Consider the following 14,609-nt stretch of genomic DNA (forward strand, 5'->3'; position numbering starts at 1 on the left):
AACGATAATCTTAAATTCTTAGATGGGAATTGAAATCAGTTTTGCTTTTTTTGCTTAAAAATTACTTGTTTATGTAAGCATTTGTTGTAAATTCACTCTCACATAGAAATGTAAAAGTAAGGCCCCTATTATGAGTTGCATTCGACTGTGGTCGAAAGTGCTGATCGTGCGAATTTCTATTTGGTATTATGACGCTCATTCGATGGAGAATAGCGCTGTTGTGAATTTCGCTCGGTTAGGTTGTTTACAATAGTCTATTTTTCACCGCTGAGAGTTTTGGTTCAACGATTCGTCAGAGGATGAGAGCTTGGTAAACTGGCCAGGAGTAGAAAATGTGTAAAAGGGTTTAATTGTAGTCTTTCGAATTAATAAAATTTTTTAAAATTGGTGTCTAGCCGCCATAAAGTAACAAAACAAATGCAAATCATACATTTTTCACAATTTTCTAACACATCGCTACACCATCGAAACAAAATTCTGTTTAGTTAAACGAGTTAAGAATGTCGTTTAACACAACGCAAGAATGCACCTTTCACAAAATTGAATTCCTTAAAATTGTAATTTGGCACAACGCAAAAGTGCACTATGTATGACATTGAATTGTTTAAATTGATAACTTGCATATTTATATTTACCTATTAGTATCTTCAATTATCCAACTTGTAAAACGTATTTAGTGAATACCCTAACTTGCATTGTAAAAGTTTTATAAGTAGTTTGCATTGAATTTGAGTGGTTGGCAACGCGCGTTGGTAATGCAGCGCGCGCAGCTGACATATAGGTTGACAAATGTCAACAAAGAATTATTATACATACATAAAAATTGTTCAAGTTTGTCGTGTGCGGTCGCAACCCAGAAATACCTTTGCGTTAATAAAAAACACCGTCCTCAAGATTACTAAATAAACGAAATTGTACCCTAAAATTCAAGTTCGGTTTTTTTATTGCGAGTCACAATCTTGGTCAGTCGCCAAATCCGTGTCGGTAAGCGCGCCAGCCCACTCCCCTCGTTTGAAAGCCAAGTGAGTTTGCGCAAGGAAGCCGCCGAAACCCACGGGAGCACAACAGCCCCATCTTCGCCAAAACAGCCTCCCCGCCGCGGGAATACCACATCGCCGCCAGAAGGCAGTCACCGTCACCATAGTAGCAGCGAACCATCTAGCCACCACCGCCGCAACCTTCGCCGACCTTCAACCGCAACACCATCTCCGACCCCCCTTAACATTGGTCCTTCGGCGCCAACAGAGAGCCGCACCGGTGGAGTACCATAACCCCAAAACCAAGTATCCCCAGCAAAACCGTGAGTAAAAATCAATTTTTTACTAACCCTGCGGTGAAACAAAGATTTTAAAAAGGCAGAAAATAATTCCTTGTATGTTTAGTAAGCGCCAGCATTAAGTAATACATTTTCCCTTGCTCGGGCCATAAATTTTCGATTTTCCCGCCATATTTTCATTTTTCCCGCCAATTTTACTTTTTTTGCGCCAATTTTACCCACACAAAGACTTTTGCAAGAATACATATACATACGTACTTCACATAACATTCTGTAGCATACAAGCAAATAGTACTTGGCGTACATATATATATACACATATACCAAAGCTCATAGTATATACAGCGGCTAATCAGTTAATCCCAAACAAACATACAAGGAATTATAGCTGGGAATACATAACTAACCCCTCGTTTAGTAATCCCTATATATATATATATATATATATACATTGATACACACACCCAACTACGTGTTGGACATATAAAAGAAAGTGCGGTACAAAGTAAATAAAATAACGTACAGTGAACTCCCTACAACAAATACCCATAAAAAAAAGGCAAGGCAGTTACAGTGCTCGAAAAGATAAAATACAGTCCATTAGATAGGTAATCATACATTTTGCGCTCAAATTATCTCCATTTGTGGTTTGCGTGAACAGGGTCAAGCGTTATTAGTTTTCCCACACTCTCTTGGTTTCCAGGCGCTCCCCTGTGATTAATTCAAACCGTATTATTTGCGACCGCACAGTAAAGCCCCGATTGTATTTGATCACCCCCACATCCCAACCTTAATTAGGTCCGCTCATTCGACTTCGGATGCTAGGTCTCACTAGCACTCAAGATAAGCCAAAAAGTCCCAGAATGAGCGAAGAAGAAAAAATTCTCGAGACCCCCGCGGAATCTCAGCGCTCTACGCGTACAAGCGGAAAGCCAAAAAAGGCAAAACAATCGGTCATATGTACTAAATTCATATCGGAGACAGATAATTTGATGGATTACTGCGCCCGATTCAGATCAGCCCCGATCGAAGAAAATACTGAGTCTGTACTGAAAATAAAAGACAAGAGCCTAGAAAACTTTTGGAATAGAGTTCAAAACGCCTTTGATTCGACTTTGGAAATTGAAGAACATGACCTCCCCGAAGACTTTAGAGCGTCTGCCTACAGTAAATATAGGTCATGTTTGATTATATATGAAGAAACAAAAGCCCAAATCGGAGACCAACTCCAGTTAGTAGCACAAACCACAAGTCCCACTCCCAAAGCCAGTACATCACTTCCTCAGGAAACTTCAGGCATAAGCTTAAACGTCCCACCTTGCGACACCGAAACCTTTTATGGGGGTTATGAGCAATGGCCGTCCTTCCGTGATATGTTCACGGCGGTCTATATAAATCACCCTAAGCTCACTAAGGCGCAGAAGTTGTACCATCTCAGGTACAAAACGCAAGGAAAAGCTGCCCAAATAGTTAAACAATTCCCTCTGAGTGACGATAATTTCGAGCTGGCATGGGAAGCACTAAAAGCTCGCTATGAAAACAAACGGGTTTTAGTAGATAACCAAATCCGCATCCTTATGAATCTAAAACCCATCCCAATAGAAAATAGCGAAGACATACAGAGACTGCAATCATCGGTGAATAACTGTCTCCAGATTCTAGGCACACAGCAAGTCTCCACCGAAAGCTGGGATCCCATTCTGATCTACATGGTTACCTCCAAGCTTCCTGAGAACACCGTGGCCCTATGGGAGCAATCCCTCAGTTCCAGGAAGGACCTCCTGAACTGGTCCCAAATGAACCAGTTCCTCACTACTCGATACGAGGTGGTTGAAAGGGTAGATCAATTTCGTGCACCCAAGCCTCCGCGGACTAATCCTTCGACAATAGGCTACTCGAGGCCAACCCCCCCTAACAGTAGGCCATTCCCTAAACCCCCCACCTCTCAGAACTCTCACAACAACTCCTTTTCCCAAATCCGAGCGCACATGACGGAACAACGCACAAAACCATACAAATGCCCAATGTGCAATAAACCTCAACACACTCTATCTCAGTGCTCCAAATTTCGTCAACTGCCAACTCAGGATCGCAGAAAGTTTGTGAGAGAACACAACCTCTGTTTTAATTGCCTATGTCAGACCCACTTGATAAAAGACTGCTCAAGTAAATATACTTGCTCCCATTGTCAAGAACGGCATCACTCAATGCTTCATGAAGACACGCCCACCATGCCTCCAAGACAGCAGTCTCGAACTCAGAGAACGACATCTCAGGTCGCTTTGACGACGCCCGCTAATTCCAACCCACAAAGTCCAGCTGGGTCGGCAACAAATCATGAGGAGCCTTCATGCTCAAACAGAGCAAGAGTACAGTCGTTCTACTCGGAAAATGAGAGCAAGATTCTCCTCCCAACAGCAATAGTTCCAGTTGAGCACAAGGGCGAGATCTTCAAACTCAGAGCTCTCATAGATCAGGGTTCGGAACGAACCTTTATTTCCTCCAAAGCCCAAAATAAACTAAGGCTACCATACGAAGCTTCTAACTTTGAAATTTCTGGCATGGGAGGAAGAGTTGTTCAGACTTCGAACAAACTATGCAATCTCGTCTTAGCCTCCGCAGATTTGACCACGAAAATAAAGGCTCAAGCAATAGTCCTGCCACAGTTGACGAAAATGCTTCCCAAATTCCAGCCAACTCTCGAACAACGAGAAAAATGGTCTCACCTGCAGCTAGCAGATACTAACTGCCACTCCCCGTCCCAAATTGATCTGGTCATTGGCAGTGACCTCATTTCTGAAATAATGCTGGAAGGCATTGAGAAAATTTCCAAAAATTTGCTTGCACAAAACACCATATTCGGCTGGATCTTAAGTGGTCAGTTTCCCGAAAAAATAGCATGTTTCTCCACTCAAGCTGCACCGATCTCCAATGAGGTTTTAGATTCCCAGCTGCGAAAGTTTTGGGAGCTAGAAGAGGTTCCGAAACCCAAGCTCACTTTGCCTGATGATGAAAACTGTGAAAAATTCTATCAGTCCACCACCACACGAGCAGCGGATGGTCGTTATGTAGTCAGACTGCCCTTTAAGCCAAGCTTCCCAGACCCTATCTCCCTTGGCCCGTCTCGCACCCCCGCCCTCCAACAGTGCCTGAGCATGGAAAGAAATTTGCGCAGAAAAGGCGATCTAAAATCACTTTACGAAAATGTATTAAACGAATATCTCACCCTCAACCATATGGAAGAAACAACTTCCCACGAGATATCTTCTCAAGGCAAATATTGGTCGTTCTACCTCCCACACCACGCGGTTATAAAACCCGAAAAAAGAACGACCAAAGTCCGAGTCGTCTTCAATGCTTCGAAGAAATCGGGGTCCGGACATTCCCTGAACGATGTTCTTTACACCGGACCAACCCTCCAGCCCGACTTGATGTTATTGATCCTCAAGTGGCGTATGTATCGATTTGTCTTTAACGGCGATGTCGAAAAAATGTATCGACAGATACTGCTGCACAAAGACGACCAAGACTATCAACGAATCGTATTTCGACCATCTACAAATAGCCAAATACAAGATTATAAGTTGAAAACTGTCACATTTGGTTTGAATTGCGCACCCTACCTCGCCATACGTACCCTTCACCAGCTCGCAGATGACGTGCAAACCACGTACCCCTTAGCGGTGCCCATATTAAACAATGAAACGTACGTTGATGATATACTTTCCGGTGGTCATGATCTCCCTTCAGCCGAAGAATCCCTCTCTCAAGTCATCCAAGCGCTCAATTCGGCAGGCTTCCCACTTAAAAAGATTACAGCCAACCACCCTGAAATTTTGAAAAACATCAACAAAGACGACCTGCTTGACACAAACTTCCTAGAATTTGAAACAACAAGCACCACTAAAACGCTCGGGATTCAGTGGAACGCTCTAACCGACACGTTTTCGTACACCGTTGATTCCATCCCAGCGTCATCCGCCAGTACAAAACGACAAATCCTCTCGGCAGTTGCCAAATTGTTTGACCCCGCAGGATGGCTTACGCCCATAATGATCCAAGCCAAAATCCTGCTACAAGAACTATGGCTGGACGGAACTGACTGGGATGACCAGGTCAAGCCCCTTCGTCTGACGAAATGGATGCAATTTGCAACCAATCTCCAAGCCATTTCTAGCATCCAAATATCCCGATGGGTAGATTTTGTCCCAGCCGACCAAGTCGAGCTACATGGCTTCTGCGACGCTTCCGAGAAAGCATACTGCGCTAACATATATGTGCGAACCACGAATGGTAGCAGGACCTCTTCTCATCTGCTGGTCTCCAAAGGCAAAGTAGCGCCTCTCCGAACCACCAGTTTACCCCGACTTGAATTGTGCGGCGCCCTTCTCCTAGCGAAGCTGGTCGCCGTAGTGCAGTCTCAACTCGACCTATCTAAGAGGAAACTGATACTATGGTCTGACTCCGAGATCGTCTTGGCATGGCTAGAAAAACCCCCTCATTCATGGAAGACCTTCGTTTCCAATCGCACGGCACAAATTTTAGATCTCGTCGGAAACGCCACCTGGCGGCATGTGTGCAGCAGAGAAAACCCCGCAGATCTGGGCACCAGAGGATGCAGACCCCTGGACTTAGCGACCTCTTCGCTTTGGTGGCATGGACCGGAATGGCTATTAAGCCCACCCGAAGCCTGGCCAAAACCGGCCACCCGAAATATCTCCCCTCCAGAATTGCGCCGAGTCGAGGCATTACATGCCACAGAGGAAGATCACGATATCCTTGATCGCTTCTCCTCGTTTCCCCGTGCACTTAGAGTTATGGCGTATGCTTTTAAATTTATACAGTGTCTTCGAAACCGAGTCAGACAGGTTAGGTCAAATAATCCCATCTCTCTCTCCCATGATGACCTCCGTAATAGCAAATACAGGCTCCTAGCTTTGACCCAATCTCGCTACTTTCCTCGGGAAAAGGCCTGTTTAGCAAACTCCAAACCCATAGATAAACGGAGTCCTCTGCTTCCCCTCAACCCGTCTTTAGATAAAACCGAGTTGCTCCGCGTGAATGGTCGATTAGCTCACGCCACTTTGAGCTATAATGAAAGACATCCCATCATTATTCCCGAAAAATCCCGGTTCGCCATCCTATTCACACGCTTTCTGCACGAACTGCTCCTCCATGCAGAAACTCGTCTCATGCAGCAAGTCATAAGGCAGGAATTTTATATCCCTCGGCTTAAGCCCCTCATAAAAAAATGCATCTTCCAATGTTTTGCTGGACCTTTCCAGATAAAGGCCTCAATGCTAAGATCGCACACGTTGGTGAAGGGCTATGTGGCTGTTTTTGTATGTTTCACTACAAAAGCAGTCCACCTCGAGCTGTGTTCCGATCTGACCACTGCCGGATTTCTCGCTGCGTTTGCTCGCCTCGTCGGACGACGGGGTTATCCCGCTAAGATGATGAGCGACAATGGCAAAACCTTTGTAGGGGCCAAACGAGCAACCGAAAAGGAGTTCATCGAATTTCTGAAGGAGGTATCTCAAGACGTCATCCAGAAATACTCACCTCAAGGCATCAACTTGGAATTTATTCCGCCAGGAGCCCCCCATATGGGCGGTTTGTGGGAGTCCGCAGTCAAAAGTTTCAAAATGCATCTCAAAAGGACTGCTGGACCCAGCAAATTCACATTTGAAGAGTTCACCACCCTGTTAGTCAGAATAGAGGCCGTATTAAACTCCCGGCCAATCTCTGCTCTATCCCAAGACCCCACAGACTTCACAGCGCTTACGCCTGGCCACTTTTTACGAGGCGCCCCCCTCTTAGCACTCCCTGAAGTCGACCACAGCCATCTGTCCCTCCTTAATAGGTGGGAAAAAGTGAAGGTGTTACATCACGAGTTTAGTCGAAGGTGGAAAGAGGATTATATCAAGGATTTACAGAAGAGATATAGATGGAAAAATACCCAGGCAGAACCGAAAGTCGGTGACTGCGTTCTTATTGTTGACAATACTTTACCTCCCACTGAATGGCGTCTAGGCCGCATCGAAAGGTCACATCCCGGCAAAGACGGACATGTTCGAGTTGTCGATATACGCACTCAATCTGGCACCCTTACTCGCCCCATAGTCAAAATATGCCCGTTACCAATTGGCGACGCCCCCCTCTGATTTCTCCAAATTAGCACTTGTTAAAGCCTTTAAGCACTTTCATGATAACAGATTCTCTTATCTCAAATGAATTTAAATCTCTGTGTATCTGAATAAAATATTCTCATCTCACGTTTCTTCAATTGTCTTGTGGACTCCCCACTGAAAATCGTATTTCACCGGCTTACTTACAGATGGAGAACGGCAACTCTAATGGCGTCCCGAAACCTGCGCCACGAAGCAACAATGGTGGCCCGACACTTACACCGCGCAGCAGCAGCAGCATTCCTACACCCAAACCGCGAGCTAGCAGCGGTGGTCCAACCCCGGCACCCCGTATTGTACAAAAACCGCAACAAGAGGCCATGGTTGTTGATTCGGTTCCGGACAATCAGCCCGACGATGAAGGAGCGGACTATCAGCGATGCCGTTTGTGCGCACGTCACCATGCCCTGCGCGCATGCCACGTATTTCGCGCAATGCAGCCATCGCAACGCTATCTGATCGCTCGTGCACACCACTTCTGTACTAACTGTCTTGCGCTGTCACATCACAGCAGTGAATGTCCATCCGCTGGCGTATGCAAGCTTTGCGCCCAACGCCATCACACCCTTCTTCACCGCAAGAACACCTCCCAAGCACATCCACCGCCACGTTCAGCTCCAGCTTCAGCGCCACGCTCCACATCGGCTCGACGCTCAATCTCGGCGCCATCCAAATCCGCATCCTACCGCTTGCGCCGACCGCCCCGCAATGGAGTCACCCCCAACGCATATCAGCAGCCTCAAAAATTCCGGCACCCAAAGAAGGTTCGTCATACCGCACATATAGTGCGTAACACAGCACCTCGGGGCAGGGCGACACGGAGTCTGGTTAAGGAGGCGATCCGAAAGCTACGGGAGTTGGAGGGTAGTATATCCGCTTAACGCGTCTAGGGGCGGCAGGATAGTTAAACGAGTTAAGAATGTCGTTTAACACAACGCAAGAATGCACCTTTCACAAAATTGAATTCCTTAAAATTGTAATTTGGCACAACGCAAAAGTGCACTATGTATGACATTGAATTGTTTAAATTGATAACTTGCATATTTATATTTACCTATTAGTATCTTCAATTATCCAACTTGTAAAACGTATTTAGTGAATACCCTAACTTGCATTGTAAAAGTTTTATAAGTAGTTTGCATTGAATTTGAGTGGTTGGCAACGCGCGTTGGTAATGCAGCGCGCGCAGCTGACATATAGGTTGACAAATGTCAACAAAGAATTATTATACATACATAAAAATTGTTCAAGTTTGTCGTGTGCGGTCGCAACCCAGAAATACCTTTGCGTTAATAAAAAACACCGTCCTCAAGATTACTAAATAAACGAAATTGTACCCTAAAATTCAAGTTCGGTTTTTTTATTGCGAGTCACAATCTTGGTCAGTCGCCAAATCCGTGTCGGTAAGCGCGCCAGCCCACTCCCCTCGTTTGAAAGCCAAGTGAGTTTGCGCAAGGAAGCCGCCGAAACCCACGGGAGCACAACAGCCCCATCTTCGCCAAAACAGCCTCCCCGCCGCGGGAATACCACATCGCCGCCAGAAGGCAGTCACCGTCACCATAGTAGCAGCGATCCATCTAGCCACCACCGCCGCAACCTTCGCCGACCTTCAACCGCAACACCATCTCCGTCACTCCACGCCCGGATCTCAGCAGCCTAAAGAGGAGCCGACCCCCCTTAACACTGTTCGACAAAAAATTTCATAATTTCACTTTCGATGTTCGATCTTCGATAACCAGCGAAGAAAATAACGCTAAGAAAATAATTTTTACAGCCAATTTCACGAAAGCAATATAAGTGATAAATGATTTTAATTTTTTGAATTTTATATGGAAATTGCTAGTGAAACCGGGTGTTATCAATTTTCTTAGCGTTAACTTGGAAGTTACATACGTTTTTCTGATTACTTTGTTTATTTATGAGGTTTTCATGCAAATTGCTAGAAATTCTAAAATATACATGTCACCAATAAAAAAAATCTCGTCGTGCTAGAAAAAGCCAGATACGTATTTTAATTTCGCAGGCCTCTGTTATCTTCGCAGCGTCATTCAATACGGGTTTTAAATCTAGTGGCGGCTCATGGGATCATGCAGTGACTTCTCGTGGCGTTTTCTGCCTCTTGCTTCATCCTAGACATCGCTCCTTTCGTTTTTCCAACCACTAATATCCGCAGACTTGCTCCATTTCAAACTATTGTTCTGTACAAATTTGGTCGATAGCTTTAAAAATTTCGTCGCTAGTGGCGTAAGTCTGAAGTACTTCGTTCTTCTTCGATTTGCATTGCGAATGGGTACCTCAATAACACAAGAAGACTGCCTCTAAAATCGTGTTGATTCGCTCTTTGACAGTGTGATCTAGGATGACATGATATGAAACTCTCTCATTTTGCTTCCGAGAATCTAACTTAAACTCGGTTTCTGACTTGTCAGCTCAAAAAAAGTTGGACTGAACAGTTGACAAGCAAAATAGCGAGCCGCCACTAGATACGCACAAAATACACTGACTTAATTCCAATGGATTTCCTGGATAGTGTTTGCAAGAAAAAACATTTTATATGGTAGTTTTTAACACTAAATAATTACGTTCAACAATTTATATTGAGCTCGAGGCCGTTTTTTAAATGAAAATTTATTGTGGAAAAGCAACAATAATTTGAAAAAATGGTAGAAGTGATAGCTATTTCGGAAAATTGTAAATGAAAAACGTGGAGCGCATGCAATACAAAGCATTCGATTTAATTGACAATAGTCAAACTACATAACGTAGACCTAAAATTTCTACAGCGAAAGAAGAACTTTGAAATCGATTTTAGCGGCCGTTATTCATATACCCACATACATACATACATATATTACTTTTCATATCAATTCAAGTGTATTACATGCGCCCCACGCTTTTCATTTTCAATTTCATATATTGTTTATAATGACTTTTGCTAAAATTTCAAAATCAAAAGTTATCAAAACAAATTCTATGGGACTGAGAAATATTATTTTCTACTTTTTAGCCATTTATAAAAGCGTTGTATATTAAAAAGTTTTTTTGTATTATTTATTTTCTACTTTTTAGTCCTGTCTGAATAAAATTTTGCAATAGATATTAATAGAAAGGTGCACACACATGCATTTACATATGTATGTACATACAAACGAGCACCAATTAATTTTATTTAAAGAAATGGCGTGTCGTCTATTTCCGCTGTAGCAAACGTAGTACATAGGGCGACATCTAGATGTCATCTACCTCGCCCTATTCACTACAGATGTCGCCCTATGCACTATGCTTTTTTATAGGAGCTTTTCAAAGCAAAGGTTTTATGGTGTCGGACACACAACATTGAAAGTTTATGGATCCACAACATTGAAAGTTTCTGGACTCACAACATTGCAAGTTGATAAAAGCGTTGTAAAGTGGTAGAAGTGATAGCTATTTCGGAAATCACCACATTTCCTCATCAGACTTCTTTCAGTAGGATTCGAACCGACGATCCCACTGACTCAGCCAGTTGCCTATGCACCGTGCTAAGTACGCCTTGTAAATTATCGTTTGCTTTTTTCCACTATTTTCATTTTTGTTATGCCAACACAATCAAGCGCAGCTATTCCGCTGCAATTCACTTGATCATGTCGTTGTTGGTATTGTTAGTTTTTGCTAATAATTCTATTTTTAGAATGTTTAACTTTTAGGTGTGCTCGTCCTTAAGTTATTTTTTTTTGTTATTTTTTTTTTGGCCTTATAACAATTATATTCACCAATTTATATTGAGCTCGAGGCAGTTTTTTAAATGAAAATTTATTGTGGAAAAGCAGCAATAATTTGAAAAAATGGTAGAAGTGATAGCTATTTCGGAAATCACCACATTTCCTCATCAGACTTATTTCAGTAGGATTCGAACCGAGGATCCCACTGACTCAGCCAGTTGCCTATGCACCATGCTAAGTACGCCTTGTAAATTATCGTTTGCTTTTTTCCACTATTTTCATTTTTTGTTATGCCAACACAATCAAGCGCAGCTATTCCGCTGCAATTCACTTGATCATGTGGTTGTTGGTAAATAATTAAGAAGATACTAAAAATCTAAAATTTTTGCTTGTTTGGTTAAATAAAAAGATTCACACATTTTTTTTTTTTTTTTTGTACAATTCACCTGTTTTACATTACATTGCTTTACATTTTTGGACACATACAAAACTACTATACTTACGACTATATTTTTCGAGCAATTGGACCAATCTTTCCTTCAGGAATGTAAGTAAATTTTTACATGTTCTTGGACTTAACTTTGGACTACTTACAATCACTTGCAGTCTAGTTTGTGGTGTGCTCTAAATCTATTCCATGATCCTACAGGGTATGTACACTTACATATACATACTCAGATTTGAACAGTCAAATACGGGCGTAATAAATTTTTTAATGAATATTATTTTTAAATACGAACATTTTTAATCGATAATCAAAGTATTCATTTATACTATGAATTTTTTCCCTCAATGTAGGGACTGTAAATAACAATTTATTTAAAGGATATAACTCGTCAGAAATGAGATTTAGCGATAGTGATTAAGAAATTAGATTGTTTTAGTAACACATTAGTGGAGCATACATTCAATTTATAGTTGAAAGATTTGTTAATGTTTTAATTTGTATTACTTTGATAACTATCAGCGAGCGCGATATCTAATAAAATCTCCCTTGTTTTGTATACATAAAAATTAATCTAAATAAACAAACATTTTACTGTTCCATCATTAATTTAATTTTATTATTTATTAGAGGCATATCTCCTGAAATCCAATTAAATAATTAGGTCCAGCTAGCCTCAATCGGACTCACAGTGGTCTGAGAGTGGCAGAAAGCCCTAATTTCGAAATGTGTGGATATATCCAACTAAGTGGTTGATTCGATTTTAAAAATGCCTACAAACAGGTTATAAGGATTTTATCCTGAGAAAAACTACTCTAGCAAAGACCCAGGAAGCCGGTTTGTATGAATAGATTGTTTACTTAAGAATTCGAATACATATTTTACGGGCTCAGCAAGGGTTTTTGAATGAATGATTGAAATTGGGTTTGTCTTCATCTTCAATATCAAGTTCAATAGTACGCAAGGGTGGCTCCAAACCAGATTTTCATAATTTATGATATTCCTTACAGAGTTAAGGACATTTCTGTGGTACTATGCATTTTCAGTGTGTTTTCTGGAGAGTATAAGTACTTTGCGGTGCCGTACTGTGGAGGGTGATTGGTACAAAAATACTTTGTACGCGTTAAACTAATAGTAAAACCAGGGTCAGCTGCGTCGGCCTGCGTCCATGTCGTTTATCTTCCATAAATTGAATGCCTCACACTGGCACATCTTATAAAAGATGTATGAAAAGGTAGTAAAGGTATCTCGATTTTGCTGAAATTTGCTATGTATTTGAAACACTTTCACTAAGGGAAAAAAGTTTGAAAACTGTTAAAATTTGGCAAACTGCCACGAGGAGCGTATATGGCAAGCATTAGTAACTGTCCCCGAAAATAGCAAAAATTTTACGAAAAATATACTTTTGCATAAAAATACACTCTAATACTTATCTACATTCGTAACCTAAAAAGCTTATATTTTTTATATTTAGAAAATGGTTATTTCTACAATTTCAACAGACGCCCAACGTCATAAGGATGGTCCGATTTAAAAAACATAACATGTATTGGCGGCCACTGTGTTGTAGTGGTAAGCAGTGCGCGCTACTATTTCCCAGGCCTGGGTTCCAGCCCGGAAGCTCGACCAAACACTAACATATGTTCATATGTGTAAGCGCCAATCGGGTAGTATTTCCCTTACCCGCGTACTAGTGAAAGGGGGGAGCATGGCTGATCGCAAATCCGCACTATTTTTAATATTTCTGTGTTTTTATGCAAAAATAGATCTTGCACCAAGTTTTTGCTATGTTGGAGAAAAGTGACTAGTCCTTGCGACATTATAATACAACGTTCGCAGCATGGACGTAGCCAGAACGAAATTTAGGGGGGGGAAGGTCCTTATATACAAAAACCATTTTTTCAAAGCCAATAACTATTACTTACTAAACAATTGTTTATTATAGCTTAAAATTATTGTTGTACAAAAATACATAAACAGAAGTTCACAAAAGTTTATATAAAACTATTCGTCGATTTAAATAGTTAATTCTTAACTGCGCATGTTTTTTTTACGAGGAGGAAGCATCGAAAGCCTAAGCCCGTCAGTGTGAGACTTTAACCCAAACTAAACCTCCTACTGTCATGTACCGTTCCCCTCCCGGTACCACCGTCAAGGATTTTGTCGGGATTATAACACTGTGTGACTGCTAAAGTTATAGATCTTGTGAAGCACAAAAAATATTCACACTTATAACATTGAATACCCCTCAAATCTGGACTTAAGGTCTAAAAACGCGTTTTTCATAGGTAGAGCCTCATAATTGTGCGTAACTTAATTTTGGTTTATCCGATGAAAAATATTTACAGTGTGTACATGGTAAACGCAACTCTCATTTCCTTCCATACCTTAAATAATGCAAGTATCTAAAGCAAAACATTCTAAGCTTTATAAGTGCAACTTCAAAACAATTTAACCTCAATACCCACAACATTCTTTGTTTATGCATGCCACAGTGTTCTGGAAAAACTAAAAAGTGGTGTTTCAGTTAAAGTGATGTGTGATGAGTTTAAAATAAACAAATCAACTGTTATCAAAATTAGTCAAAATGAAAACAAAAGTAAATATAAGAAAATATAAAAGCCGGACTTGAGAACGGCTAACTTTAAAACAGTGCGAGTACCCAAAAAGGGATTACAAAAATAGTTTTGTTTTAAGAGAAAGTATAATGTTCCCATATCTGCCCAAATGCATCTGGGATAGGGCTCGAAAACAATCGATGGCACTATCGATAGTATCGATATTGTTTTTTCTGTCACTATCGATGGTTTTTTTCCCATAAAGACACCATTTGTTAGAAAAATATTTTATGAAATATTACACATTTTCGGCTCTACTAATAAATCTATCAACGGTTTTATTTTGGTGAAATCTTTTATAGCAATTAATTAATTAATGATTGTCGAGACAAAGAAATAATTTGACGAATATTTTATGGAACTGAAAGTACCACCACATTA

At 41.4% G+C, this 14,609-nt stretch overlaps 1 protein-coding gene across 1 annotated transcript; it reads left to right on the forward strand.

The window, feature by feature from the left end:
• Positions 1-1,223: 1,223 nt before the first annotated feature.
• Positions 1,224-8,995, forward strand: LOC118745776. The gene is made up of 2 exons (XM_036479442.1): positions 1,224-1,300; positions 7,614-8,995. The coding sequence occupies exon 2, from the start codon at positions 7,614-7,616 to the stop codon at positions 8,343-8,345; it is 732 nt and encodes a 243-aa protein (XP_036335335.1). The 5' UTR covers positions 1,224-1,300; the 3' UTR covers positions 8,346-8,995.
• The last annotated feature ends 5,614 nt before the right edge of the window (positions 8,996-14,609 follow it).

This window comes from Rhagoletis pomonella, unplaced genomic scaffold (genome assembly GCF_013731165.1).
Source record: "Rhagoletis pomonella isolate Grant_MI unplaced genomic scaffold, Rhpom_1.0 Rhpom_scaffold_00009, whole genome shotgun sequence".
Classification (NCBI taxonomy): Eukaryota; Metazoa; Arthropoda; class Insecta; order Diptera; family Tephritidae; genus Rhagoletis; species Rhagoletis pomonella.